Source organism: Onychostoma macrolepis, chromosome 10 (assembly GCF_012432095.1).
Source record: "Onychostoma macrolepis isolate SWU-2019 chromosome 10, ASM1243209v1, whole genome shotgun sequence".
NCBI lineage: Eukaryota > Metazoa > Chordata > Actinopteri > Cypriniformes > Cyprinidae > Onychostoma > Onychostoma macrolepis.
The window spans coordinates 18,564,785-18,592,249 of record NC_081164.1 but is presented as its reverse complement, the minus strand read 5'-3'; the positions used below and the strand labels follow the sequence as shown (position 1 = coordinate 18,592,249).

The window sequence follows — 27,465 nt, the reverse complement described above, 5'->3', positions numbered from 1 at the left end:
CTTTTTTTTTTCAAGCGCTGACATTCAGTTTTCTAACAATCTTGCCTCGCATTACAGTCTTTGCTAAAAGAGCCTAGACCACGGGAAAAGAAGAAAAAAAGAGGGAAAAAATATGGCTCTGAGGAAGAGGATGAGAGTAGCAGAGGAAGCAGCAGTGATAGCGATAGCAGCGATGATGTCATCCGTCGGCCCAAGAAATCCAGACGATCCGCTGCAGTGAACTCTGACTCAGATTCAGACCTCGACTTGGAGGATGTGGACAAGGTCATGCAACGTCTACCTGACAACCCCGAGCCCTTATTGGATTTTGCCAACGCCTCTCAGGGCATCTTGCTGCTCCTCATGCTCAAGCAGCACCTTAAGAACCTCTACGGCTTCTCTGACAGGTGAGCTTTACCCGCTGCTCCAAATGCATTCTGGTCTGACATAACCGATGTAATGTGTTAATGTTCACTGTGGTCACTGGCTCCTTAACAAACGCCTCTTTGTCTCTTCCTGCAGTAAAATTCAGAAGTACTCGCCTACGGAGTCTGCAAAGGTTTATGATAAGGCTGTAAACAGGAAGGGCAATGTGCATTTCAACCCACGGCAGACACTGGACTACCTATCGAACAACCTGACCAATGCAGATCTTACTTACGATGTCAAGAGGAGAGTCGTCAGACAGTATTTAGATGTAAACATTCTGATTTTCTTTTTAGAGTTTTAGATTTAATGACATTTTTTATATATATATATATATATATATATATATAATAGTATATTAAAAAAAAAAAAAAAATCAGTCGTCTTTTCATCCGTTTATTTTTTATTTGCTCTAACATAACTTGAAAATTGCTTAAAGCTGTAATTTAATCTTTTCTTCATTTTTAAGTTTTATTGTTTTTTTGTTGTTGTTGTTTTTCCAGGCAAATAATTAGGGCATTTTTAATAATTAATCATAATTAATATCATCCCATTTTTTAAGCATTAATAATGTTATTTAATTAAAAGACAGTGAAGAAGAGTGATTTAATAATTTAATATATGCATAATATGAAAATATGAATTGTTTTATATGCTTTATAACATTTAAAAAAAAAAAAGGAAAAGCCAGTATTGATATTGTTAACTAAACAATCTATTAAAAATAATTTTCTGAAATAAAGCTTGAATAAAATATACATTTTTAAATAAATACTTTTTTTTTTTTTTTAAGGTTATAAAAATTTGGCTAAATAGATTTTTTTTTTCTATTTAAAATGAAAACTGAATATATAAAAATAAAAGATAGTTTAACACAATAATTAATATTAGAATACTATATAAATAATACTAAAATAACAATTGAAGACATTTTAATATGAACATTTTTTTAGTATAGACACAAACAGCTCATTGAATTGTCTTGAATTGAATTATTAAAATGGACAGTTTGAACTGATTCACAAAAATGAATCAAACTGACCATCTCTAAATGTTTTTTTATTCCACAGTTTAAGGTACTAATGGAGCATTTGGACCCAGATGAGGAAGATGAGGAAGGGGACGCTTCAGCCAGTCTCCACGCCAGAAATAAAGCCATCAATGCTCTACTAGGAGGCTCCAGTCCCAAGAATAATGCTGCTGACTCGTACGACGACGATAGTGATGCGGACGAAAAGGCTCCTGGGGTAAGAAATCTGATGCTGATGTTTTCATTCAATTCTCGATGTCTTAACGTTACCGTCACTTTAAAACGGCGTGTTTTTGTTCCCTTCTAGTCGTCACGGAAATCCAGAAGAGGCGGAGATTCCGCAGAGGCATCAGGTCACATGAACGAAACGGTAGAAGCCAAGGACGTCATCGCTATCCGCTGCCCCAAGTACAAGGACCGGCCGCAGATAGCGCGCGTTATTCAGAAGACAAGCACAGGCTACAGCATTCGCTGGATGGCCGGATCGTACTCCGGCACCTGGGCAGAGGCCAAGAAACGCAACGGACGTAAACTGGTGCCTTGGGTGGACACTATAAAGGAGTCTGACATTATTTACAAGAAAATTGCCTTGACGAGCGCACACAAACTGTCCAACAAAGTAGTGCAGACTTTACGTTCACTGTACGCAGCCAAGGAAGGAACTTCCAGCTAATTAAATCTGTAATAACTCTGGAACTGTTACACCCAACAGACTCTCAGCAGCCAAACTTCATCAGGATTTAACGTTTTGTAAACTTAAGTCGCAGAGAAAAGAGTACTACAGACTCACAGGTTTTAAGATCCAAGGCAGGAACTGGTCGAACTAAAGAACGCCGATTTTAAAAGTGTGGTCTGTTTGGAAATGTAGATGTGATTCCTGTACATCTTTTAAGTTAAATGGAAAAGAAAGAAACGGAGCTCCTTCGCTGTTGTGCAGCAACTTGGTTGTTTGAATTTTTTCCCCCCTCCACTGTATCATAGTTTAACACAAAACAGAAACAAAAAATGTTTATATCTCTGACGAAAAAAAAAACTGTTTAAAGAAATAAACCTAAAGTGAATGTTGGAAATTAGTCTGTTGATGTTCTTAATAAAGTGACCTTGGAGTTTAACCTAGCACCGGATGGATTTCTTTAGCTTAGCTCAGTTTCCAGGGAAATAAACTTTGAAACATCTCCTCTGCTTTATGTTCTACTTCTTTTGTGCTGTAAAATGGAGTCTCCTGGACATAATTTATTCAGTTGAAAGCAGAGCATGCAGTATCTGTCGCCTACATGAAGGGAGGGTTTTTTGTAAATGTAGATTTTGATGTATTGGGTCAGGGTTTGGGTCTCTACACCCCACAGCGGGACAAGGGACCCCCAGCATGTGTGGAGGAGCAAATACTGCAATAAATTTTTTACTTCTCTTTGTTACTTGTCTGGTTTGCGTTTGACTTTGATTTTTGATGTTAACGTTTTTGAAAGTGTTGTGTCAGCTGGAGATTTTATTTTATGCGTGAATGTTAAGATTCATGTATGTATACACTACCATTCAAGAGATTTTTGAAAGAAGTCTCATGCTCACAGGGCTGCATTTATTTGATCAAAAATAGAGTAATATTGTGAAATACTATTACAACAACTGTTTTCTATTTTAAAATTGTATTTATTTCTGTGATGGCAAAGCTTTTTTAGCCATCATTACTCCAGTCATTAGTCACATGATCTTTCAGAAAGTTTTCTAATATGCTGATTTAGCGCTCAAGTATTCATTTGCTTCTGAAGACACATTTCATATTATTATTATCAAAGTTGAAAACAGTTGTGCTGCTTCATATTTCTGTGAAAGCTGTGATCCATTTTTTCTCGGATTCTTTGATAAATAGGAAGGTTTAGGGTAGGTTAAAAATGTGTTAACCATTTTAACACTTGATTTAGATGTGGGTCATTCCTGGTATCCGGTAACATTTTGGCTTCATAATGTTTGGAAAAAAAGTTATGTTTTTCATGTTTTTAGCGTTCTACCAAAATAGTGACATGTTTAACTATATGGAACACATACTGGTCAAGCTCAGTGACTTAAAAAATAATAATTATGGGTATATTGTTCAGACATTCGCTGTGAATGGATTCTACCCTGCTAGGGACATATACATAGTTATCACAAAATTTGAATAATGTAAATGTTAAACAATAATGAGCAATAATAAGATAGTATATGTCCCTTATGCCATAATGGTATTTTTTATTCTTGAAACAAAAACAAAACAATTATTAATGAATAGAATATGTCTTGATTATCAAGAACAGGTACTTTTTTGTGCCCATTTTTGCCAACAGGATGGTAAATAATATAAAAATTTTGCTCAAAAACATATATATGCTGGTAATGCTCCTCACCTCACAAAATAAGACACAGGTATGCCAAACATTTAATGTTGCTTTCAAATTTTTCTTTAAAATTACTTGTCTAACAGGGTGGAACAGCAAATGAGCTTTCCGTCATTGTCCTGCATGGTTTGCCATATGTAATGTATGGAACTGCACAATACAAAAGGTGGCTAGAGAAATAATAACAAATTAGAGAGGACAGACATAAGAAATTATCATTTTTTTATTTATTTATAATTGATAAAAATAAAGATTTTTTGGAAAGAAATGAATATTTTTATTCAGCAAGGATGCATTAAAGTGATCAAAAGTGACAGTATATACATTTATAATGTTGCAAAAGCTTTCTATTTCAGATAAATGCTTTTCTTTTGAAATTTCTATTCATCAATAATCTTGAAAAAAAAAAAAATTGTACAAAACTGTTTTCAACATTGATATCAACAAATCAGCATATTAGAATGATTTCTGAAGGATCGTGTAACACTAAAGACTGTAGTAATGATGCTGAAAATTCAGCTTTACCAACACAGAAATATTGCATTCTAAAATGTATTCAAATAGAAAACAGTTATTTTAAACTGTAAAAATATTTCACAATAATACTGTTTTTGCTGTATTTTTGATCAAATAAATGAAGCCTTGGTGAGCAGAAGAGACTTCTTTTAAAAACATTAAAATTCTTGCTGATCTAAAACATTTGAGCAGTAGTGTACATATATACAATTGTATTTACATTTACATTTTACATTTAATCATTTAGCAGATGCTTTTATCCAAAGCGACGTACAATATGAGAACAATAGAAGCAATTAGACCATCGAGAGTGCAGCAGTATACAAGTGCCATGACAAGTTTCAGTTAGCCCAGCACAGTACATATAGCTAGGGTTTTTTTTTTTTTTTTTATAAATAGATGGAATAGGAAAGTGTTAGTAATAGTTGGTCAGGTGCTGGCGAAATTGTATTCATGTACATTACCACTCAAAAGTTTTATGGAGGTAGATTAATTTGCAGTATACAATAAATACTATTTATTCTATTAGAATTTCCACCCTGATAGGTTTATAGACCTAACAGGGTGGAAAATTTTGAGCTAAATTAGCTGTAGTTTTTTGAGCGATCAACATTAATTTTCTAACCTTCTACAGATGAACATAACTTTTATAACTATGTCAGATATGATTTTTATATTTTTTTGATCGGACAAACATTCTCCATAATATAGCCTAACAGGGTGGAACTTTAAGAGTGTGACAAGCAGGATAACATTTCAAAAACTTTTAAAAAAAGGTAGGAGTGAGAGTTAACACGTACCTCCATTTGTACAGTTGAATTCCAGTGGAAAAAATAAACAATATCACTTCCTGAAAATGATCTCAGTGGAATTGTAGTCTATTTTGGAAGGCAAGGAGTACATATTAACAGGGTGGAAGATGACTTTAGGGACATGGTAAATGAAGAATATTGTAAAAAAAAAAAATTAAAAAAAAATTGTTTCACATGATTTATATGTATGATTAAATGAAGTTTAGCCTAGTCCATAACATAATTTACAAATATTTTGAGATTTTTATAATTTCATGGTTTATATTTCTAATAGAAATTGATTACTTTGCACTGAGGACATGATAAAACTGAACGCATGTATCAATAAAAAGGTGTGTAAAAAAAACTAAATAATATTTTTAATGTCTATTATCTCTGTTTAAGTGATAAAGTAGACCTAATATGTATCATTTAAGCAATTTCTTATAAATATGTGGCTATTTTAGAGAAAATATGAGTAAGTAAATCATAGAGACAGAAAAGTCACTGTATAACAGGAATGACCCATGTCTTAATCAGGCCAACTGGAACCAGGATAAATCATATTAAAAAATAAAAACGGAAAAGAACATTACATTACCATAACATTACCATAACATTACTGCAGCAACTTTTTTTTTTTACTTCACTGGAAAGTCTAAGTCATACCAAGTACAGTCTACAATTTGGTCAATCAGTTCAAGCTGTTTTGTGGTTAACCAGGTCTCAACCAGCTGTCTGTTTAACCCATAACCACTTAAACTGGTTAAGTAAGCGGAAACTAATTCTGTGGGGAAACAGAAAAATATGGGGATTTTTATGGCTAATGTAAAACTGACTCTATAATCAATTTAAAAGTATTAAACAAGCCTATTCTAGCCTAAAAATCACCCAAAACTCTCTAAAAACCATCCTGGTAGTCTGCAAACCATCTTGAACTAGTTTAAGTAGTTTTTTCCGACACAGTAGCGATTGAAAATTCTTGCAGTAACAGTTCCCTCAGGAAAATGCTATTTGACTACTGGAGTTTAAACGACCTACTTTGAATGTGACTAATAGGAAAGGAACTAAATCACTCCATTTACCATGATATAAAACACATATGTCTGTGTGAGTGAGTGTGTTTTAAATTAGGACGCCTGGGTCACTTAACCCCGCCAAATCAGTATAACAGGTGATAAAACTCAAACTTCCCGTCATAATGTTAAGCTGCTCTGTAACGTTTCTGGACTACTGTCTGCATGACTCAGTTGGCTTACAAACCAGCCACGCCCACCAAACCAAAGCGAAGGGCGACTCACGCGCTGTACGAACGCTCGGGTTTGTCCTCGAGAAGTTACAAAAGACAGAAAATGCGGAGAAACGTGAATTCGGGTTTTGTTATGGACGTTATTGAGCTGGAGTCGTTTGTGAAAAGCCCTCCTCGTGGATTCACTGTCGAGAGTCGCGCGGGCTGCAGAGTCGTGAAGTGGGATCAGGAGAACAGCTGCGTGTTCATCGATGAGATCCAGTCTAGCAAGGGGAAAGTGATTTTCTGTAATTCTCCAGGAAGGTAAATGGATTTAAATAACGTCTTATGACAATATGCGGGTTTAGGTATAGCGTGCTTTTGTAAAAAAAAAAAAAAAAACATAGCGTGCTTTTGTAAATCTTCTTGGCCATTTCAGGAAAGTCATAGTACGTACTTTGGGAGAGTACACAGATTTGAGACGACGACTAACCTCAAAAACAATATACATCCTGGTGTCTGCATGCACCAAAACAAAGGTTGAAGAAAAGAGAAACAGAGATGTTCCAGGTAGGATTTATTATTATTATTAATATTTCACATAGTGAAAGTCTTTGACCTGCTTCTGTAAATTAATGTGTTTACGTATAAACGGAGGAGAGTGGTGTGTTGTGTGTGTGTATACATACATAAAATAATCTATTAATAAGTGTATATTAAAATGACAATTATCTTTTAAAAACAGTGTTCTGAAAAAGGGATCTTTCTTGAATTTTATATACAACATGGTCCAACTTAAATATGTACATGAATTTCAGGATATGGTGCATCTTTGGGAATAATCACTTTGGATCTAAAATAAATCACTTTCAAAATATGGCTTTCCAAAAAAGAAAAAAAGTGGTCTCTTGGCTCAACTTGCCCCCAGCGAGGGGTCAGTTGAGCCTAGAGAGAGGGTAATAAGTTGAGCCACATGAAGTTAAACTGTGCCATTGATTATGCTAATATATGTTCAGTAAAACTGAACATTTTCACCTCTCGTTTTTACCTTTGCTATATTAAAGGAAGAGAAATTCAATAAAAATCTTTCTTAAAATCTATGTGTGAGCCTTGTGATGGACTGGCCATCCATCCAGGGTTTTTCTCCACCTGTGGCTTAAGATGCTGGGTTAGGATCCAATAATAATGGCATAGAGGTTTGGAGAATAAATTGCAATTTCAATGGCCAATTTTCATAAACAAGGCCTGTTTAAAATGTTCAGAACAAAATCAAGTTCAAAATAAAAAACATTTGGTCTAAAATTGATGAAAAATAATGTAGAATTACAGTAAAATAATTTGTAATCTTTTTAAATAAAATTATTATTTAATAAAAAATAATTTTATTGGCATAACTACTTGACTGAAATGTAAATAAATAATTTAATATAGTGTTTAATATGGACTTGAACCGATATTTATGGTGATTAATAGTAATGTTACTAATATCAGTGATATATTAGTAAACACTACAGTTGTAAAAATTGATCAAAACAGGAAATGCAATGTAGTTATGTGTCACAGTGTCAACAGGGAAGGTATCATTAAACTTTGGCACCCCACTGTATACTGTATTTGTAAAGTCAAATGCCTCACCCTTATTATTATTGTCCACAGTTCTTGGGTATTATGTGGTGGCGATCAACGGCAGTCATCCAATGATCAGATGGGAGATGGAGAGAGGCTTAGACATGACTATTTCATCTGTTGCTGGAGAAAGTTATACAGTTGATGTGAGTTTTTTTTAATGATGTATGATGGACAAATTTAGTGTCCTTTTTCTGGAAATGTAAAAAATGAATTCAAATAAATATATTTATATTTTTTTAAGGTTGACGTTAGTGCTCCGCTACAGGGATGGGTCGGTGAGAGTTTTCAAATCCTTGTTGATGTAGAAAAGGTAAAACCCATCTGGAAAGACACACATTTCACCATCAAGTACCGTTCTGATGCGCTTTTTGACTTTCCCTACTGGTTCGGCTGCAGCAAACGACAGTTCAAGGTGTGTTTTAATAAATAAGCAGACCTCTCTGATGATTTCTAGTACTGAGACTATGACTAGAAATCTGATTTTGCAGGTCTCTTACCATGGAAGATGAGATCAACACCCAAAATGATGTATGAAACAGCAAATATCTACTGAAAACTGAAGCCCTGCACAGATGATTAATGCACCTTAAAGAACAATTTTACTGTAAATAAAACTTTATTTTGCTCATGTCAGCAGTAATACAAAAAATCATAAAGAAATGGCGATCACTGGAACTTAATCTTAATTATAATTCTGTTAAAGCATATAGGTCAATTTTATAAATCCTCACATTGTAAACTAGCAAACTCAAGATTTTACAATACTTTTTTTAAATGGGTCACTCTATGCAAAAGCGCCCGAATGTGTTCCATTCATTGTTTTAATAGGTCATATCATGAGGAATAAAAATTCTCTTTATCTTTTAGGATAACTGAAATCAAGCCAAACAAATAGATACATTATCTAACATCAGGTTACGCTCTAAAGTTTACACATTTCTTGTGCTGTTTCTGGCTGTGTGTAGCACCTACAGCTCTGCATATACTTGCAGAGAATCAATAGAAACGTGCAAAGTTAGGGCTGGGCGATAAAACGATAATGATAATTATTGTGACGTAATTATTGAAACACTGTGCAACGATACAGTCAGAAGGCGTTTCAATCTACAAATCGCCATCATTTACCATGGATTTACTGTAGTAGTACTAACTGCACCATGGTATTGTGGCAGAAATGTGGGGTAATCAGAAGAAATGTTATGCTATTATTAACGTAGACATGAATTAAATGTATTAACGGAGTAAGGGAATATAATTACATTTATTTTTTGTGATTAAGCTAAGTGTTTATTTAAATTTACAACCAGTGGTTAATAAAACTAAAACAGTCAGAATAATTACATTTGAACAAATAAAAATGAGGTAATAAAAGATTTGAAATTTAGCGTGATAATTATCGTTATCGATTGATATGAACATTTTATCGTGATAATTCTAGGCCATATCGCCCAGCCCTATGTGCAGTTATACCCTGATAATTTCAGTCTGACATTTCATCACTATTTATTTTGTTTCCCTGTCACGTAATGCAGATTTTGCAAAGAGGCTGAGGATTTTGCTGAACTATATTTCACACAACAGGAAACCTGGAATCCGGTGCATGAGCAGAACTTGGCATTTTTAAAGGCACAGTAACAAAAAACTGACCCTTTAAATCTAACGCTCAGAGAGAGGTGTGAAATGAAACATTTTTTTGAGAAATCTTTCCTAACCTTACATGTTGACCTCAATGAAAAAACTAAAGCATGAAATGACCCATTTAAAACATTTCTTCAAATACCATATACTGGTATATTTACAGTAAAAACAGTCTTCTTTTGTTGTTTTGTAAAGCTTTGTAATATGTACACATCATATTGCAATTAAATGCCTCTGTGACCATCACTGTGAATGCACTGTTCTTGCCACATCCTCTGACTAACTGAAAAACCATTAACCGAAAGAGTTTATCTATGCTGATGTGTTTGCACTACTGTTTCAGCTGCAGAAAAATCTGTCTGGCACAGTTCAGGGCAAAAGCAAAAGTGTTGACGCTGCTTTGGTGATGGTCTGGATGTACTCTTTGTAGTCACTGTCACCATAGGTGAGCAGCAGGTGATTTATGATTCCCACGACACACATGAGTGACAGGAAGAAGAGAATGCGTTTCCCGAACAGGAAGCCAGGAGTGCTGTCAGGCATACAAGCAGAATATCGGTTAACAAGTGTGGGTGTGTGTGTGAAATACGGTTGGGTTACAACACATGGTTGAAACCTCAAAGTGATCTTATCACTTCTACCCAAATCATAAATTTGCAATGGTTCAATGACTAATAGCCTATTTGTATTGAGATTAACATTGGCAACATCTAATGCTGATGGAATGCAGAACAACCCACATTTGTCTGTGTTTCATGTAGTTTTAAGGTAAGGAACCTCAGATGAAGATGCTTCAGTTGACTGTAATGCTGCTTTAGCACAAGAAAACATATATTTGATGTTTAAAAGGCCTTATTTGGTCATAGTTATGGATTTAAAAATCTTACCTCTGGCAAGTCTGCCCCATGTAGCCAACAAAGTACTTCTGCCGGACCACAAGGTAGATAATGCCAGAAAAGGCAGCTGGAGCTGTAACAAAAAGGGTTTTCTTATTTCAATTATATCAGAGAATTTCCAAGAAAGTTATGGTACAGGTATTTTATTAGGGCTGACTTTTATTATATATGCGTTGGTTTCTTAGCAACACAATTAGCCTACTCTTTCAGTGGTATTCAAAAATAGAGAAAAGTTTTATGTAGACAAATATTTGCACATGTGTGATAACAGAAATTATTAGCCAGGAAATGCAAATCATTTCTACTACGTTACAAAGGGGTATTTTCTCTGGTTACTTTATTGTAGTGAACGTTAAAAATAACACAGAAGTGTCCACCCTTAGTAGTTGTTAATAGAAAAAAGGAATGTATAGATTTATTAATATTGCTCTTTCATTGTATTTTGTATATTCCAATAAAAAAAATAAAAACAGAAAATAACAAAGGCACTTTCACTTCTAAAAATATTGCTTATGTGCTCATTTAACTCGATCACTTAACTGACTTTTTAAATATATTTTTATTTTTATTTTATGACAAATGTGATGAATTGAATTGTACCTTGGCTGAGGCAGATACCAGCGCACCACAGTACTGCCAGAAATGTGGGGTACGTGTCCATGCAGTTTCGACTGAGAAAACAGTACATACATAAACTATTTTATTAACTGATAACACTTTCATACAGCTTCAGAACTAACTCTATCAGGCAATTCTGGCATTTCATTTGACCAAACTGAGGATGTGCTGTCAGTTCTTCTTGTAGTACTTCCATGTATCTTTTAGAAATATTGTGAAAGAGCTGTTACTTCCTCTTTGGCGGTGGTTAATGACACTTTATGTTAGCAACTAAACTGATAAACTACCAAACCAGAATCCAACAGTCTAAATATGCAACTGATAATAATGCTGTCAGTTTGGTTTATTTTGCATATTTGAAAAAATAATAATAAAAATAAATAATTTTTTAAAATACAGGTCTCATCCACCTGATCTAAATTTTACTTGAGGAAATCATATAATTTACTGTGCAATACATAAGGATACTACCACATTTTGAACGTTAGAATATTTTTTTCTACCTTTTCCCCCTTATATTCACATTCATAACTGACTTAAAATGAGCCCATTTACATTAACGTAGACTTCATGAGAAACTTTAAATAAGTGAAAAATGAAATGTACCGCTATATAGGCCTTCAGTATACAAGACAGAAAGACCAGTGCAACCCTTTTGCAACATTAAGATTATGTAAATAAACGAGGAAGTTAGTTTCCAGAACAACAGGAAAATTTCGAGCTGTTATGCAAAATAAGCTACTACCAACACTATTTCATAAACAGATTATTTATCTCTCTCTATAAAAAGCGCTTTTGGCGCTTAAAATAAGTTACTTTTTCAGTCAAATTCTAGAGTGGAGAAGCTCGAGTCGATATTACTCACTTCGCACAAGACAAGCGCTCAAACACTGCAGAATGATGCTTAGAATGTTGACCGGTGCACTCTTTCTCAACCTTTAAGGCGAAGAACACTAGAGGAGAAGTTAATAGATTAAAGACTGGACATATTAGTTTAATGCATGCGCTTGTATATTTAGGCTACATTATGGACTAATTTCTGGTAGTTGTAAAAACGCAGCACAATATGTTCAAAGATAATTTGCATACACATTCTACATAAACATCTTTCAATTATACAAAATAAAATAATAAAGTCTAAATGTCATACCATTCTGAACGACGCTGAGAAGAGTGACCAGCACAAGTAAGAAAATGTTGTCCATCACTGTAACATACATGATCTCAAGTGTGCACTGCGGGTCTGCCTCAGAATGCCGTCTGATAATTTTTAGCATCACAGATAACATCGCCACTAAACTGATGCATTTCCTGATGGGAGGTTCACTAAAACACCATCACTTCTGCTTCATGGTGAAATAGCACAGTTTGTGCTTTTTGAAACTAAATATCTGAGTGTAGAAAACTTGCTCCTAGTATAGCTGCATTTTCCATTTCACAGCTCATCCTAGTGTCAACTGGTATTTTTGGACAAAATAAAGTTTAAGCATCTGAGTCTGAGTCTTGAGTGACGGCCTCGGTGTTAAACACTGCCCTCTGCTGGCTGAAGCAGTTTTGCAGGTCTTTGCTGGTTTCATCTTGTCTTCAACTCTTAAGTCTTGGTTCTGGATGTCACCAAGCACTGCGTATTTTGGGTGTCTCTTTAATATGACACACCTGAATCAACTCAACAGCTCATTAACAGTGTCTCAATCTACTGAAATGGTTGTCAAATAAGGGAAACAACTAAAAATGGGCATTTTCAGACTGCCATATTCAGGACTGATGACATCTGCTCTGAACCAGCCAACAGACCTAATGGTATTGGTACTTTTTTATTTAAACACTTAATATAAAGAGTAAACTTAATGTTGTATATGCCTAAAACTTGTTGAAGTAATTTAGTTGATATATTGTTGCTGTGCTGTTTCAGGTTTGAAACTGCTATAACTCAAACAGAAAAGATGAACTTCACCTCTGATATTTCAGCTGTCAGTATATTATATGTTGAATAAATTAGCAGACAGTAAGTTGACTTTTAATTTAAGCAACACTGTAAGACATCAGCATTTGATTGCATTAGATTAAAAAATTGTTTTGACATCAAACAATATGCAAACAAATTATGATGGAGCTTTTTTCACAACTTAATTTTGAGATACTTATTCTTAACCAACTGCTCTCTTTTTTTGTGGATCTATGAGGCAAGTTTTCCTCAAATTCACACAGATGTCCCAACAGAATAACCATCTGTGTTGTTCCTCATTTTAATAATAAACAGGCAACATTTCTGCAGTTTGACAACCAGAAAGTAACCAAAACATTCTTTTTAACAATTTGTCTGTTTAATTCAATACCCAACAAATTTAATTTTGTAAGCTTTTAATTGATTGTTGTGCTTATGCTAGTATTTCTTTAAAACAAATGGCATTTGTTTTGATACTTTATTACAACGATAATACATTTATATTCAGGTGTCTAAATACTTGTTTTCACACTCTTTAAAATAACCAAATTCAGACCTTTTTATGTGGACCAAAATATGAACAAAATGAAGCTCTTTGCATTCACATTTTCCATGCTCAATTAAAAATGGACTCTTTTGGTTTCGTTTTAGTTGTGACATGGTCACTTGAATATTGTAATGATCATAATGATTATTCTAATATTTTATTTTGAATGAGGCAATGGATGCTCTTGGTCCAACAGTATTAATATTTTGCAGCAAATGCTCGACTGCAAGCAAAAAGCACTACTGCACCAAAGGAGAGGCTCAATTAAAATATGAGAGTTGTTTACAATATACAGATCATGGAAAACGGGGAAATATCCAGAAATAATTAAGAAAAAAAAGAAAGAATGGAAATGTCTTTGTAATTGCTGATAAATATATTTTTTCACTTACTCTACTGTTAAAACGTTTGGGTCATTAATTTTTTTTAAATTAAATTAACCTTTATTCAGTTAGGTTATTGATTCATTACATTGATCAAAAGTGACAGTTAACAGTGTTTAAGATTTCTATTACAAATAAATGTTGTTCAAATAGTAATATTTCACAATATTATTGATTTTACTATATTTGATTAAATAAATGTAGCCTTCGGTACACATTAGAATCCTTCAATTCATAATCTTTCCAACCACAAACTGCAGGTCATGCAAATATTTTATTGGTTAGAAACTGCGATTTCTATCCAAGAAAAAGTGTAGGAACCCCTTATACAATCAGTGTGAAAGTGAGGCTTTTACTCTTCACTCACATGCAAAATTAAAAGACAATAACCACAACATATTCAATTTTTGGGACCATTTAATATGAACTGCTTTAAATAGTGATAACCATAAAAAAAACACAACAACAAAAATTATTAAACAACTGTACAATGCTGTACAAACCTTTACAAATGCAGTGCGCATAATTTCATCTTCAAATATTGAGTACTCTGCGCTATTTCATGTTCTTTATTCTTCAGGTATATCAGACAAAATATGAAAATGATTTATTTAACTGATGATGCACCACAGTCTTTCCTAACAAAAGTCTTGCATTCCCAATACGAAACTACAAAGAAGAAGAGTTGTTCTTGGTCTTCTACACCAGATCAAACTCATGGTTTGTAAAATCTAAAAGCTTTTCTTCATCAGAAAAATATATCTAAGCCATTAAAATCAGTGTTGTCAATTGCAGTCTGGCCCATCCCTGATTGTATGTATTCATCAAGATTCAATACGGAGTCATTAGTAGAAGAAGCGTAGGTTAAAGGTGCTTCTGGAACCACAGATGCCACAGAAGGATTCTGCCGTGTCGTCTCCGCATTCTGGCCATTGTTCAACATCTCAAGGAGCCCTGAGCTGTCAGGTGAGAGGTTACTAACGGTCGTCGCAGGAGACAAAAGCTCAGCGAAGAACTGGTCATACGCTGGGCTGTCGTACGCTGACGTACTTGAGGTGACCGAGTAGGGCGACGAGAGGGCCGTGCTGTCCGGTTTTGGTGCAGATTCTCCTGCACTTCCCAAAAGCTGGTTTAGTTTGGCCAGTTTCTTCTTCTTAGCCTTAAGTTTTTTCAGTAGCTTCAGCCTGAGGGCTTCTGTAGTGCTAATGGGCTGCTGGTCTGCCAAAAGGCTGGGATTTTTCTTAACGGATGCAACAGGAAGGGTGACTGGTTTGGGCTGAGGCGCTACCGCAGGATTCCCGCCACTTGAATTTTGCAGTTTCTTGCTTAAGAAGCCACCGAACATGTCAGCTGGTTTTGCTGGCAGAGCTTCGTTGTCACATTTCAGAATGGGTTTTGGTTTTGGAGCGGGAGGAGGAAGTCTTATTGGTGTCGACTGGAAGGAAGGATGGAGCTGAAGTAATGAGGACGCAAGCGGTGGAGGAGCATGTACTTGTGTAGCCACTAATGGTCTCACCACAACTGGATTAGAACCCGAAGAGCATTCCTTCAAACCAGAGCTTTGGGGATTTGAAGGTTGACAAATGGACTTAGAGATACTAGATGTTACAGGAAGAGTGGGGAGAGCGGCCGGCACGGCGGCTGGGTTCTGGGGAATCTGAAGAGCCTCAGTGGCTTTGTTCTCATCAACCAGAGTGAGGGTCACGATGTCTGTATGTGACAGACCCTCAAAGGTGTCCAGTAATGTGGTGCTGCCGATGGATGCATCCAGAGTGCCGGTGGCAGTTGAGTCTCCCACGGTGAGCGCGCTGAGGACACACGTGTCATCGGCCACAGAGTCTGACAGTTTGTGCGGGTGTTTATCATCGACATTCGTAAGTGCCGAGGGAGCTGTCGGTAAGCAAACCTCTGAAGCTTCCTCTTTAGTGGAGTCTGATTCCCAGAAAACAACGTGGCATTCATTGGCAGGAAATGAAAACCTCTTGTGGATGATGCTGTGAGGGTGTTTCAAATCATCGAGTTCCAGCCATGACCCTTAAAGACAGAACACAAACAAGTAAATGAACCACTAAGTTTAAATTTGAATAATTAACATATTTTACAGAGCAACTAATCTGAGATAATTTTGCTGGTTATTTAATAACAGCTGATCATTTTTAGTTAATAATTCATGGTGTTTTTGCTTACTTTTGGTAACATGCAAGTAAAAATGCGGAAACGACTAAAGTGGAAAAAATGTGGTGTTTTTAGCAACAATAAAATGAATCACTGGCTAATGAATCCATACACTACCATTCAAAAGCGTTAAAATAAGAATTCAAGAATTCAAAATAAGAATTTCATGTTCCTGAAAGAAGTCACTTATGCTCACCAAGACTGCATTTATTTGATCTTTTTTTTTTACAATTATATAAATTTTGTACATAAAATTTAAATGCATTTCAAAATGTAATCTATTTTAAAATGCAAATTATTCCTTTGGCAAAGCTGAATTTTCAGCATCATTACTCCAGTCTTCAGTGCCACATGAAACATTTCCTCATATTATTAATGTTTTGCAGCTTAATAATTTTGTGGAAACTATACTAAACGTTTTAACAGAACAGCATTTAATTGAAATGGAAATGTTTTGTAACATTAAATATCTTTACTTTGTCACTTTTGACCAACTTTTTTTCTGCAAGATACATTAAGGAAGACATTAAACTTTCAAATAGTGGTGTGAACAGATCAGCTACTGAACTCACGGAATAAAAGACTCACCATTGCTCTGACGGATCCAAGTGGCAAAGTGCTTTAGATGCTTATTGTACTGGATAACAGTGCTAACATTGTAGTGTGCGCCCTGGAACTCAAACGAGTATTTAGAGAGGTCTTTCCTGGGCAAGCCCTCCACAAAGTGCAGTGCAAACACAGAGGACAGCCTGCAAAAAATTAACAAAGACGATAATCAACCAACCCCAAAGACCAACAGGTTAAATTGAGATGAAACCATGGTGATTTATAGCTATTCCAATGCTTACTTTTCAAGCACCATTTTCCTCCTCTGGTTTTTACGGTTGCAGTTACTGCACTGAGTGCGGTGGATGGCTTTTAATGGGTGCCAGTCATTCAGAATCTGAGTGAATGTTGTAAGAGTCTTCTCGACACTGCAAGACAAGAGGAAGGTTGTGTTGCATAAATTACCATGCATTTCATTTAATTATCAAATACAAATGATTTAAAATGACATGGCTAAAGCCTTTACCTGTTATTCAGAGTATAACTACAAGAAGTGCACTTAAATTCCCAACGGACCGTGTGCTGGAAAAGCTCTTGAGCCCACTTGTCTGAGCGCAGAAGGAGAGGGAGAGCAAACACTGGTGTTTCCTCCTGACCTGTATGACACAGACAAGATTATCACTCAGCACAAATGACAAGCAACCGATTGATATCAAATGGTTATATGATTAGCTGTTGAACCGTTTTACCAATTTCACACTTGAGTGTAGGCTGAAGGAGTTTGAACAGTGACAGACGGAGCGCAGACAGCTGCCGCTCTGCCTCACACAGGACATCTGCGGGGACTCTGATTACCTCATCTGCAGAACGAAAAACAGGTGAGCTCTCCAGCATGTGAATACAGACCTCTTCATAAAAGTGTTTTTTTTTTTTGGGGTGAGGTAAATTTATAAAAATAGTGTTTTAACATATGTATACATACATAATTATTAATAATTTAAATACCTTCAACTATGTAATAAGTTTAAATACTTTTATACTACACTAGTCAACATTTGAAGTTGATCAAAACCTTTCATAAAAGTTGTCCTAGAACCTTTGAACTTTTTTGATCCACTTCAAATGTTGACTACTGTATATTATGAAAAATGTAATTTATAATGTGTTAAAATTACATTTATAGTGTGTTAATATACATTAATAAATATTTACATTAAATAGCTTACAATTAACTTTTTTAATGTATTAAAGAACTTTTACATTACTTTTTTTTGTGCGTTAATACGAATACAAATAATTTAAAGTTAAATAACTTGCAATCAAATCACACGAATACACAATTACAAATAATTTTTATTTATAAATGGTTTAATTTACTTAAATGTGCACAGTTTATAGGTATATATTATGTAAAGTATATATTAAATATTATAATGTTTGTAATTTAAGAGTTTTTTTTGTACATTTAAGTTTAAATCAATGTTAACAAAATAAAGGATTTAAAATGACTTTGTATTAAATATGAATAATTAGTGTTGTCAAAAGTACCGACCGCGATACTATTCGGTACTGAAATTTTAAAAACGTCCATTTCCCACTAAATTTTGAGCGCTGTTGATTGGATTATTAAACAGCGCTGATTGGTCTCAACAGATACATCTGTGATTGGCTTCAATGAAGCGCTCGGTGAAAAGCGTGAAGCGATGATCATTGAAGCCAATCACAGACTTATCTGTTGAGTTCGTGAACACAATGACCAATCAGCGCTGTTTAATAATCCGCTCAGCAGCGCTCAAAATTTAGCAGGAAATGGACGTTTTTAAAATTTCAGTACCAAATGGTATCGCGGTCGGTACTTTTGACAACACTACAATACATAAGTTAATATTTAACTTATAAATGACTTTTAATACATTATATTCTAAAGAATAATACATTTTAAACATTTGAATGTTTAATTCTGTATTTTAAACTTTTATTATTTTTTGACATCAACACCATAATAAGTTTAATTTACTTTGTAAATGACTTACAATGAATCTAGCATAAATAAATGAAATGCTAATAAAATAAACACTAATAATAAGTTATTTAGAGCCCTGGAAGGGTTTGCTTTCTCTTACCTTCACACTGTTGCTCCTTGGATTTCAGATAGGAACATGTCTTATCATATGTGGAGCAAAGGTTCCAGACAGCAGAGCTGCAGGAAGGCACTGATGTCAACTTGTCAGTCAGCTTTACGTTCTGACACGGAGTCTCTCTGATGGTCCTGCAGTTCACGAGCATCGCCAACAAGGAATCCAACCAACACAAATTGTCCTCATTTTTCCAGAAGAGATGAGGTTGCACAGGAACCAGCTCTGATGATTCCACATCTACATCTATTCCAACGATTTCCTCGACCTCATCTTGAGTACTAGAAACACAATCATCCTTTTCACACAAATCTAAATCCTCATGGGTGGCAGCAGCAGGTAGATCTTCAGGATGTTGTTCCTCAGTGCCATTAATAGAGTCAGTCTTTCTAAGTATTGATTGTTCATCAGTAAACATTTGTGTTTCGACAATGTCATCTGGAAGAGTGGCGTCATTGACATCAGCACCACATGGCTCAGGCACAGCAGACAAAATGCCCAGTTTCTCCTCTCTTGATCGCTTTGATGGGGAGGATGCTTCATCCACATCGGATAGAGAAGAAATGTTCCTCTTACATCCATCTTTACACAAGCTAGCACGCACATCTTCCAGAGATCTACTAACTAATGGGTAAAGGCACTGCAAAGCAACAGAAAAACACATGATAATCTCAATGGCCACTCAGTCTTCTTTACAAAGAGTCACAAGCATTTAATACTATGACAAATATCACTTTACCAATACGGATAGCTTAAAAACAATAGAGTGAATCTCACAAAACATGTCACAAACATGTTCATCTTGTATCTCACTACAAAATCAAAAGGGTGAACTATGTTTTGCAGTAAGAAAATAAAGCCTAATTTTAGGATGGATATTTTTTTGTAAACATTTGGTACTTCCTCCTAAAAAGATAAGTCAAATTATTTTCATGACAGATTAAGCACATTTGCCCTCAAATTTCTTACTAAAGAATTATTTTTAAAAAATTACATTTTAACTGGAATGTGCACAGGTGTTTTACCTTAGATTTGATTAATTCATTATTTTCAATGGTGATTCTTATTAGATACTCGCTATCATATTGCAACCTTTTCTTTCTAAACTAAAATCAGCATTAATAGATACAAAAACCACTACCTTACTGAGAAAGTATAATTTATTTTATTTATCTTTTTTAAACCAAAATTAGGCCCCATTTTCTTTATACAATAATTGTGTGTAATTCACACAATCTCCAATAGTAATTCTTATTAGATTTATCACTACTGCACTTTTTCCCCCCTCTCTCTTTCTGAACTAATATCAGCATAAATTAAAAAACATACAAAAACACTACCTTACTGTGAAAATCTTTTTTTTTTAATGCATGATTTAAAAAAATTGTGTTTCACAATACAAAAATTATTAACGGGTCCAAAACTAAGCCATACTTTATGCAATACAAATATCAGTTTGTTATTTTTGTTTTGGAGTAAAGTGACCCAGATATATTATTGACAGGTTGTGAGATTGACATTCAGCTGTTCATTGAAGTGTCAGCATTTCCTGACAAACAAGGAAAAAAAACAACATCCTCACCACTGGATTTGTACACAGCATAACAGTCTCCTCCAGGTTGACAGCATAAAAGCGAAGGGCATTTTTCTGACCTTTTGCCAAGCACCAAGGACAGTTCCCTGGTGAGGCATTTCTGTCTTCACACTGTAAACAAACAAACAAAAAATAATATACGAGAAATCACAATTACTCAACACAGAAAATACAAGACCCATTATAAACAATTAGTGTACAGTACACAACTGAAGTGCTTTTATGATCATTCTTTCGCCTTTTACACAGATTTCCGTGTTTTTTCTCGTTTGAGGTGAGGGAATCAATTCGAGAATTTCCATACAACACAAACTAAATTTGAGCGGAGCTTTGCACGAGTGACAGAGGGAGAGAACTGAGCATAACTGACTTTTCCCAAATACCCCGCCACCGCTGGGGTCGGAGCCCCTATACCAGTGCCTTCGCCGTTCATTCTCATGCCACTGAGGTTTCCGTTCTTTGTTGAGTCCTGCTGCCATAAACTTGACATAACCGTGACACCTGGCTCACCGCCTGAACGCGCTGCAGTGAGAAAGAATAATTCATTTCGGAGACATCAACTTGCCCATTCCGGGCTGATACACAAAGCAAACATCTTAAACTATATTCGCATTCCCATACTAGTGCTTGGAAGTCAGTAAGAGAACAGTTTTGGCTCAGTTTAGTTTCAGTATGCAAATATACGTGAGACAGCAGACCAATGCAATTTAGTATGCAAATGCACCATTGCTTACGGTTAAGTCTTGAATGCTAAGCATCCCATAAACCTAAGTACACATCACATAATATTAAACACTATCTATAATTTCTTAAAAAGTTGAACACACACAAAAGTCAGAAATTATATGGAAAATAAAATCGAATGGAGTCTCTGTTAAACAATTTAAAACAATGGCAGAAGTAAAGCATACCTTGACCTGAATGCTAAAGGAAAACAACATTTACTGCTTCGCAAATACGGTAATAATTACTGACATTTAATACACTGTTCTCTTACTGACAACTGAGTTTTGTATACGTTAAACCTAACGTTAGCTGTAATGTTAAATATACAAGACGCTGAAAGTGACCTGTTATGTAAAAATACATATAAAGCAGTTAGATATTTAGATATATTTCTTTGTCGACCACGATCAGGCGCGAACAGCCACCGCAACAGTGAGTGGACCAGAAGACAAGCGCCCAAAACCTTAAAAATTGCATTCACAACCGATTTCCCAGGTGCACATCATCTGCATCGACACATACCTCGAAACCGGATCGAATGTGGAGAAATTCCAAACTGGATTTTAAACAAGCATTAGGTAATTCCAGCACGCCGGTAGGAGACATTTCCATGTGCATGCTCTCCGTCGTACGCTCAACGTACTACTTCCGGTTTCGTTGGTGTAAGCAATAAAGTTTTTACAAAGATTAATTTACAGCACAAGAGCGCCATCATCCGGATTGTCTGCGTGTATTTAACATACCGTCTGAGATTAAATTAGGCAGCATCAGGGATTGAATCAACACCATCAAAACACTCAAATCTAAACTATAATTAACAGTAGATACACACAAATAGACAGGCAGAAACGTGTTAAATGAGAGAGAAATTATTTAGAATCCTAAATGTGTATACATATGGTCTAAATAACGCGATTAAGATTTTAAAACTCATTTAATAATTTACTATGTTGCTACCCACAATCTCTCTCTAACTCTGTATTTGTACGAGTATGCAAACGCTGTATTTGTACGAGTAAATGCATAACACAGTAGGCTGGTATAGAAAAATAGATAGGAAAATAGTAGATAGGAAAATTTATAAAATTAATTTTCATATGCTTTAGCGGTTCCGTTTTCATATTTGAAATAAAGATAGAGTTTCAAAACAAAGTAAGGTCATATGGATATCTGATCATACAGCATATGTTGTTCTGTTCAATTTAAAGTCAAATCGAGGCAGAATAACGTATATAATTGCAAGTTAACGTTTTCTGTCCTAAACTGGGGTTTTACAGAATCCACTTTTATCATAAATAGATATTATCAAGGAAATGGAAGCACTAACAGATACTTATATGCTATGAAATATTTAGTAAATATGTTTTTTAATTATTTTATTTAAAATAGGCTACTATGTATGGTATAGTTATTCTCACGTCGATTGAATTAAACCGACCAGGAGTCATAGATTTCTATTTACTGTGGTCTGTCTGACAGCAGCACGCCCTTTTTTCTGTCCTAATCAATCAATCAAACTTTTATTACAGACTCAAGGTCCAGATTTAAAATTACACTGAACTTTTTTTTTTTTTTCTCTGTTACACTTTTTTAAATTGTGATATTTGAACAAACGTAGCCTATAAATGCCACATAAATACCGATACGAAAAATTAAAAAAACTGTACCCAAAAAGTAAATTTAATAGATCAACAATAAACATAGCCGTATAAAGCATATCTAATCGATAATACCTTTTGAAGTACTCAAGTGTGTGCTCAGTGCAGCATATGCCTGTGCGTCTGTGAGCATGTGCTCGAGCGGCGAAGCGCCTGTATTGAGGAGTCGTAGGGAGCTACAGCTGCTCACTTATGAAACAATAGAAGGCTATATGGGCATCAATTTCCCATCAGGCTCCCTCGGCGATTTATTTGCTGCCCCCCGTCCCACACAATACGAATTTGCATAATTTTTCCAAGATTTAGTCATTAACATGCATAGGCTCCGGTTCTTGCATGTGTTTATGTATGAAAATAATTAGGTTTCTAATTATGGTCTAAATAGTAATGCATATGTTAAGATGTTGCTGCCTTTATTTTCAGAGAAACGATAACTACCAATGTTGTGGCACTTTTTTATTTATATGATAGATAGATAGATAGATAGATAGATAGATATATGGATTTTGAAAAAATATCAAGAGCAAATTAATAAGAATGATTGCGCACCATCATTGCTTTTCTTTAATTCCAGTCCACACTATCTATGTTTTATCTGCTAAAATTACTACTGTAATTATAAAATTTAAGTAAATATATCAGTGGTCGGACTAATCTGAATGCTATGATATCGAGATTAATGTTTTGAGAGTATTAATTTAACACCCAGAATACAAAAACCTTTAGTTGTCCGGGGGTCCTGCCATATAATTATTCAAATCAAGGACTCAGTAACAATCTGCAGAAAAGCTCCTTTGACGTTGTGTCACATCGGATCATCTCGAAACTTTGTCATTAATCAACATTTAATACTCAAAAACGAATCCCACCGATTAAGCGACTTTAATAAATATTGCTCATAATTGCATATTTTGGTTAAAATCTGACTTGGATGTTCATATAGTGTTTGATCTAAGCGGGGCGTCAGTCGGACCCAGCACCCTTTCATTCAGCGTTTCGCACCTCACAGAAACGCCGACACTCCACATTGACTCACTCATTCATTCAGCACTCCGCGTGGAACACATACAACACAGTACTACTACAGCCAACACAGTACACACAGCCTTTGCTTTAAGCTGAGACAAGAAACACACACATACACTCCGTATTTTGTATTTACCCGCCATTTAAAACACTCGTGACGTTTCACAAAAGGCAGCCAATCGCAGGCCCGCTGTTATTAGGACAATGGAAAGCGCTCAGCCAATCGCAGGAGTGTTCGCCGTGGCGGCAGCCAATGGCATGGAAGCCCTATTGAGAGTAATGCTAGAGGGTTGAGAGAGCAGACTACTGCGTAGGGCTATTACATCCACATACAGCCATTGCAGTACATTCACTATCCAGACAAGACAGTGGTAAGTGTCAGCTTGTAGACATTTCAAAGTGTGGGGTAAGTACAAAAATTGCGAGAAAAGGACAGAAAACCATACAGAATTCAAATTTAGCTTGTAAAAGAGCCATTTTAATGGCGGGGGGATTTTTGCGAAACGTTAAAAATGAGGGTATTATCCCTTCAGAATGAAAATGAGAATAACCTTAGCTTTTAAATTCCATTTGTTTTGATGTTACGCCTTAAAATTGCAAGGAAAATAGTCGGTTTTATTCGAGGGGTTGAAAGGCTGAAAATGTGAAAAAAGAAATTTATTCAGTCTATTCGAAATGTAATGTTAAGCGGACAACTAGGTGACAGAATTGCGTACAAACAAGGTCTACGGACGGTGATAGTGCCAGCAAGCAGCCATTGCAGCGCTTTACAAGGGATGTCTGTCAGAAGAACTATGAGAAATGATAAGAAAGAAAAAAAGCAGACTAACGAAAAAATTAAAGCACAACGCCATTGTTATGTGTGTGGATTTATACGCTCGGTGATATTGAAATGACAGAGATACGGGCGAAAAAAAATCACCTCAGGAGCTGCGCTTTACTGTAATGGCTGACTGTACTCGCATAGGAAACAAGGCAAATCCACAGAGCCATAGACAGGCGCAGTTCGCTTCAACTTTTTCAAATCGTGTTTTCTACCACGCCGAGCTCAAAGTACGCGTTTTTCGAGGCGGAAAATAAAAATTCCATCTTTCGTCGTTCCAACCCGGGTATTTTGACATTTTTCCGTGCGTGAGAAGGGTGTTAAATAGAGAGTTGAAGTGAGGTAGGTAATGCTCCCCCTTATTGCAAAGCAGTGTAATGGCTGAGCGCTGACACAAAGAGAAGGAGCCATATTCTCAGTGTTAGTGCATGAAGACAAGCGGCCATTGCGAGCCCACAGCAAACTCTGCACAGCACAGAGCCAATGTATTACTATACACCAGGCGAATGCACTGGGCTTTTTGCGAAGGAAACAATTTTCGGTCAGGAAAACCGACCCGCGCCGTTTGTTTGTCGTGTCCAAAAGCGAGCAGGAAGGCGGGTGGAGACATTTTAGGGGGACTTTCTTTCATGAGGAAGGCTTTCTCACAAAATGGAAGAAGAAATATTGCCGTCGTTGTTGACCTCCTTTCCTTCAGCGAGACAAGAGTGTGCGCCATTGCTATTTGAACGGTACATAGAGAGAAATGGGCTCTTTTCAACGGAGAATACGGCGAAAGTGAACTCGTTTATTAAGAAATTTTACAAGTTTTACGATGTCGCGCGTACTTTAGCACATAAAAGAACTTTAATTAACCAACTTATTTTCACAATTTTAACCCTTTTTACCTTTGAAAAAATACAGTTTTGGAAAGTTTGAAAATTTAGAACAACTTTTTAAGGATTCAAAAGTGCACACAAGACTTTATTTTTAAAAGCACTATTATGAAAAATAATCTGTCGTGTTATGTTTACATAATAAAACGTCATTTTCTTCTCGAAGATAAACAACGCGCAAATGTGCGCCTTGTAAATGTTAACGTTAAACATTAGACAAATTAAATGGTTAAAAGATAACGTTGTTGTTATGCCAAAAGACAATATTTGCTAATAGAGTTAATTCTAAATAGTGTAGAGCAACAAATTTAAATATTATATTTGGGAATTAGAATTTAATGATAATTAATTTTAATGATGGAATTATTAAATTTCAGGATATTTAGGCAAAGATGGGGAAGGATCCAACAAAACCAAGAGGCAAAATGTCCTCGTATGCATACTTTGTCCAAACCTGCCGAGAGGAGCATAAGAAGAAACACCCTGAGGCGACGGTCAACTTCTCTGAGTTTTCCAAAAAGTGCTCTGAGCGATGGAAGGTCAGTCACACCTTTCGTTTACATTGTGTTAATGCGCTTTCACTCTTTTCCCAACAATGATTTTTTTTCTTCCCTTCCTCAGACTATGTCAGCCAAGGAAAAAGGGAAGTTTGAAGATATGGCCAAACAAGACAAGGTCCGTTATGAGAGGGAGATGAAAAACTACATTCCACCCAAGGGCGAGAAGAAAAAGAGGTTTAAGGACCCCAATGCTCCTAAGAGACCCCCGTAAGCATCTCACTTGTTCAAGAAGATGCATTAGCATTTGTGAAGGATGTAAAGTTTATATATATATTTTTTTTAATACTCTGTTCCACCAAAAGGTCTGCCTTCTTCATTTTCTGCTCCGAGTTCCGACCCAAGGTGAAGGAAGAGACCCCGGGTCTGTCCATTGGAGATGTGGCCAAGAAACTGGGTGAGATGTGGAACAAAACATCAGCTGAGGAGAAGCAGCCATATGAGAAGAAGGCAGCCAAGCTGAAGGAGAAGTACGAGAAGGTGAGAAAGGATGCCACGACTAATTAGCATCATGCTGATTATGAATATACTGAAAAACAACCATAATAGCATTTGATATATTGAAGAAGTTTCCTGTCTAAAAAAAAAAAAAAAAAAAAAAATTAATTTTCCTTTTAGGACATTGCCGCCTATCGCTCTAAAGGCAAAGTGGGAGGAGGTGCAGCCAAAGCCCCTTCCAAGCCAGACAAGGCTAATGATGATGATGACGATGACGACGATGATGAGGATGACGACGACGATGAGGATGAAGATGACGATGACGAGTAGATAAATAACATTTAGAGCTTAGCTTGTTGTCTATAAAGCATTTAACCCCCTGTACACTTTACTGAGGCCATAAAATGGGTAAAAGAAATAAACAAAAAAACAAAAAATACAAAAACCTGAAAGAAAAAAATTAAATAAGGCTGTGTATATGATATGTTTTTAAGCTGTACAGTTTCTTTTTTTCCTTTTTTGTATAGTTAACACTACAGAAGTGTCATCTGTGTTTGTCTGAATGCCCCAACCCTTAATTTAGTTTTTAGTTTAATTTCTTAAAGATGGTTCCAACACCACTATCCTTGCCCGGTACAGTTGAAAAAAAAAAAAGGGGGTTGTAAAATTGTCTTGGGGTCAGTGGAGTTTTAGACGTGCGCAGCACACAACCTAGTTTCATGTGAGGTTGTAGTTCATATCTTAATGTACTTTTGTTTGTTTACTCTTTTTCCAGATCAAATATTATCATCACTAGTACATCGCCGTATCAAAGTTATTTTACTGTATTTTGAATACCACTGTAATTGCAGAAATGATTAAAAAAAATGTAATTGTTTTGTTCCGGTATGCTTCTGACATCAATAAACTTTTTT

The 27,465-nt window shown here is 35.6% G+C and overlaps 5 protein-coding genes across 11 annotated transcripts in view; 3 read left to right on the top strand and 2 right to left on the bottom strand.

Moving 5' to 3' along the window:
• nipblb (NIPBL cohesin loading factor b) overlaps positions 1 to 2,848 on the top strand; it is a 31,915-nt gene extending 29,067 nt beyond the window's left edge. Inside the window, exons 45-48 of the mRNA XM_058789245.1 lie at positions 58 to 386; positions 502 to 676; positions 1,476 to 1,652; positions 1,743 to 2,848. Of these exons, the coding sequence (XP_058645228.1) occupies positions 58 to 386; positions 502 to 676; positions 1,476 to 1,652; positions 1,743 to 2,108 (1,047 nt within the window). The 3' untranslated portion in view covers positions 2,109 to 2,848. The remainder of the gene's footprint in view (positions 1 to 57; positions 387 to 501; positions 677 to 1,475; positions 1,653 to 1,742) is intronic.
• Positions 2,849 to 6,345: 3,497 nt separating this feature from the next.
• On the top strand, positions 6,346 to 9,855 carry LOC131548149 (uncharacterized). 5 transcript variants are annotated; one of them, XR_009273099.1, is made up of 7 exons: positions 6,346 to 6,666; positions 6,782 to 6,912; positions 7,999 to 8,114; positions 8,213 to 8,281; positions 8,368 to 8,383; positions 8,460 to 8,575; positions 9,504 to 9,855. XR_009273099.1 is itself a non-coding variant. In XM_058789234.1 (6 exons), the coding sequence occupies exons 1-6, from the start codon at positions 6,356 to 6,358 to the stop codon at positions 8,522 to 8,524; spliced, it is 708 nt and encodes a 235-aa protein (XP_058645217.1). In that variant the 5' UTR covers positions 6,346 to 6,355; the 3' UTR covers positions 8,525 to 9,855. The 5 variants fall into 5 exon arrangements, 3 of the variants coding, with proteins under 3 accessions (XP_058645217.1, XP_058645218.1, XP_058645216.1); XR_009273098.1 differs by having other exon boundaries at positions 8,213 to 8,383; XM_058789234.1 differs by having other exon boundaries at positions 8,460 to 9,855.
• Positions 8,564 to 12,634, bottom strand: alox5ap (arachidonate 5-lipoxygenase-activating protein). Its single transcript, XM_058789244.1, has 5 exons — positions 12,274 to 12,634; positions 11,989 to 12,076; positions 11,106 to 11,176; positions 10,497 to 10,578; positions 8,564 to 10,141 (listed from the first exon to the last, which is right to left on the bottom strand). The coding sequence occupies exons 1-5, from the start codon at positions 12,410 to 12,412 to the stop codon at positions 9,979 to 9,981; spliced, it is 543 nt and encodes a 180-aa protein (XP_058645227.1). The 5' UTR covers positions 12,413 to 12,634; the 3' UTR covers positions 8,564 to 9,978.
• A 1,763-nt stretch (positions 12,635 to 14,397) lies between these two features.
• On the bottom strand, positions 14,398 to 22,926 carry uspl1 (ubiquitin specific peptidase like 1). 3 transcript variants are annotated; one of them, XM_058789203.1, is made up of 9 exons: positions 21,697 to 21,830; positions 20,819 to 20,970; positions 20,437 to 20,559; positions 18,843 to 19,494; positions 17,469 to 17,579; positions 17,246 to 17,375; positions 17,022 to 17,147; positions 16,762 to 16,922; positions 14,398 to 16,032 (listed from the first exon to the last, which is right to left on the bottom strand). In XM_058789203.1, the coding sequence occupies exons 2-9, from the start codon at positions 20,936 to 20,938 to the stop codon at positions 14,747 to 14,749; spliced, it is 2,709 nt and encodes a 902-aa protein (XP_058645186.1). In that variant the 5' UTR covers positions 20,939 to 20,970; positions 21,697 to 21,830; the 3' UTR covers positions 14,398 to 14,746. The 3 variants fall into 3 exon arrangements, with proteins under 3 accessions (XP_058645186.1, XP_058645188.1, XP_058645187.1); XM_058789205.1 differs by lacking the exons at positions 20,819 to 20,970; positions 21,697 to 21,830 and adding an exon at positions 22,908 to 22,926; XM_058789204.1 differs by lacking the exon at positions 20,819 to 20,970 and having other exon boundaries at positions 21,697 to 21,831.
• A 1,148-nt stretch (positions 22,927 to 24,074) lies between these two features.
• On the top strand, positions 24,075 to 27,338 carry hmgb1a (high mobility group box 1a). The gene is made up of 5 exons (XM_058789242.1): positions 24,075 to 24,229; positions 25,934 to 26,095; positions 26,178 to 26,323; positions 26,419 to 26,593; positions 26,732 to 27,338. The coding sequence occupies exons 2-5, from the start codon at positions 25,949 to 25,951 to the stop codon at positions 26,879 to 26,881; spliced, it is 618 nt and encodes a 205-aa protein (XP_058645225.1). The 5' UTR covers positions 24,075 to 24,229; positions 25,934 to 25,948; the 3' UTR covers positions 26,882 to 27,338.
• Positions 27,339 to 27,465: the final 127 nt, after the last annotated feature.

What these genes read in the sequence shown, in the direction of transcription:
- LOC131548149 (XM_058789233.1), top strand. Translation starts at nt 6,356, where the DNA reads ATGACTCAGTTGGCTTACAAACCAGCCACGCCCACCAAACCAAAGCGA. An exon ending in TTCTGTAATTCTCCAGGAAG is followed by an intron (nt 6,667 to 6,781) that starts GTAAATGGATTT and finishes TGGCCATTTCAG; the next exon opens with GAAAGTCATAGTACGTACTT. An exon ending in GCAGCAAACGACAGTTCAAG is followed by an intron (nt 8,384 to 8,459) that starts GTGTGTTTTAAT and finishes CTGATTTTGCAG; the next exon opens with GTCTCTTACCATGGAAGATG.
- alox5ap (XM_058789244.1), bottom strand. Translation starts at nt 12,412, where the DNA reads ATGTTATCTGTGATGCTAAAAATTATCAGACGGCATTCTGAGGCAGAC. An exon ending in GAGCGCTTGTCTTGTGCGAA is followed by an intron (nt 11,177 to 11,988) that starts GTGAGTAATATC and finishes CTGTTTTCTCAG; the next exon opens with TCGAAACTGCATGGACACGT. An exon ending in ATGGGGCAGACTTGCCAGAG is followed by an intron (nt 10,142 to 10,496) that starts GTAAGATTTTTA and finishes TATGCCTGACAG; the next exon opens with CACTCCTGGCTTCCTGTTCG.
- uspl1 (XM_058789203.1), bottom strand. Translation starts at nt 20,938, where the DNA reads ATGTCAAGTTTATGGCAGCAGGACTCAACAAAGAACGGAAACCTCAGT. An exon ending in AGGAAAATGGTGCTTGAAAA is followed by an intron (nt 16,923 to 17,021) that starts GTAAGCATTGGA and finishes AATTTTTTGCAG; the next exon opens with GCTGTCCTCTGTGTTTGCAC. An exon ending in TTGGATCCGTCAGAGCAATG is followed by an intron (nt 16,033 to 16,761) that starts GTGAGTCTTTTA and finishes TCTGTCTTTAAG; the next exon opens with GGTCATGGCTGGAACTCGAT.
- hmgb1a (XM_058789242.1), top strand. Translation starts at nt 25,949, where the DNA reads ATGGGGAAGGATCCAACAAAACCAAGAGGCAAAATGTCCTCGTATGCA. An exon ending in AGTGCTCTGAGCGATGGAAG is followed by an intron (nt 26,096 to 26,177) that starts GTCAGTCACACC and finishes TCCCTTCCTCAG; the next exon opens with ACTATGTCAGCCAAGGAAAA. An exon ending in TGAAGGAGAAGTACGAGAAG is followed by an intron (nt 26,594 to 26,731) that starts GTGAGAAAGGAT and finishes TTTTCCTTTTAG; the next exon opens with GACATTGCCGCCTATCGCTC.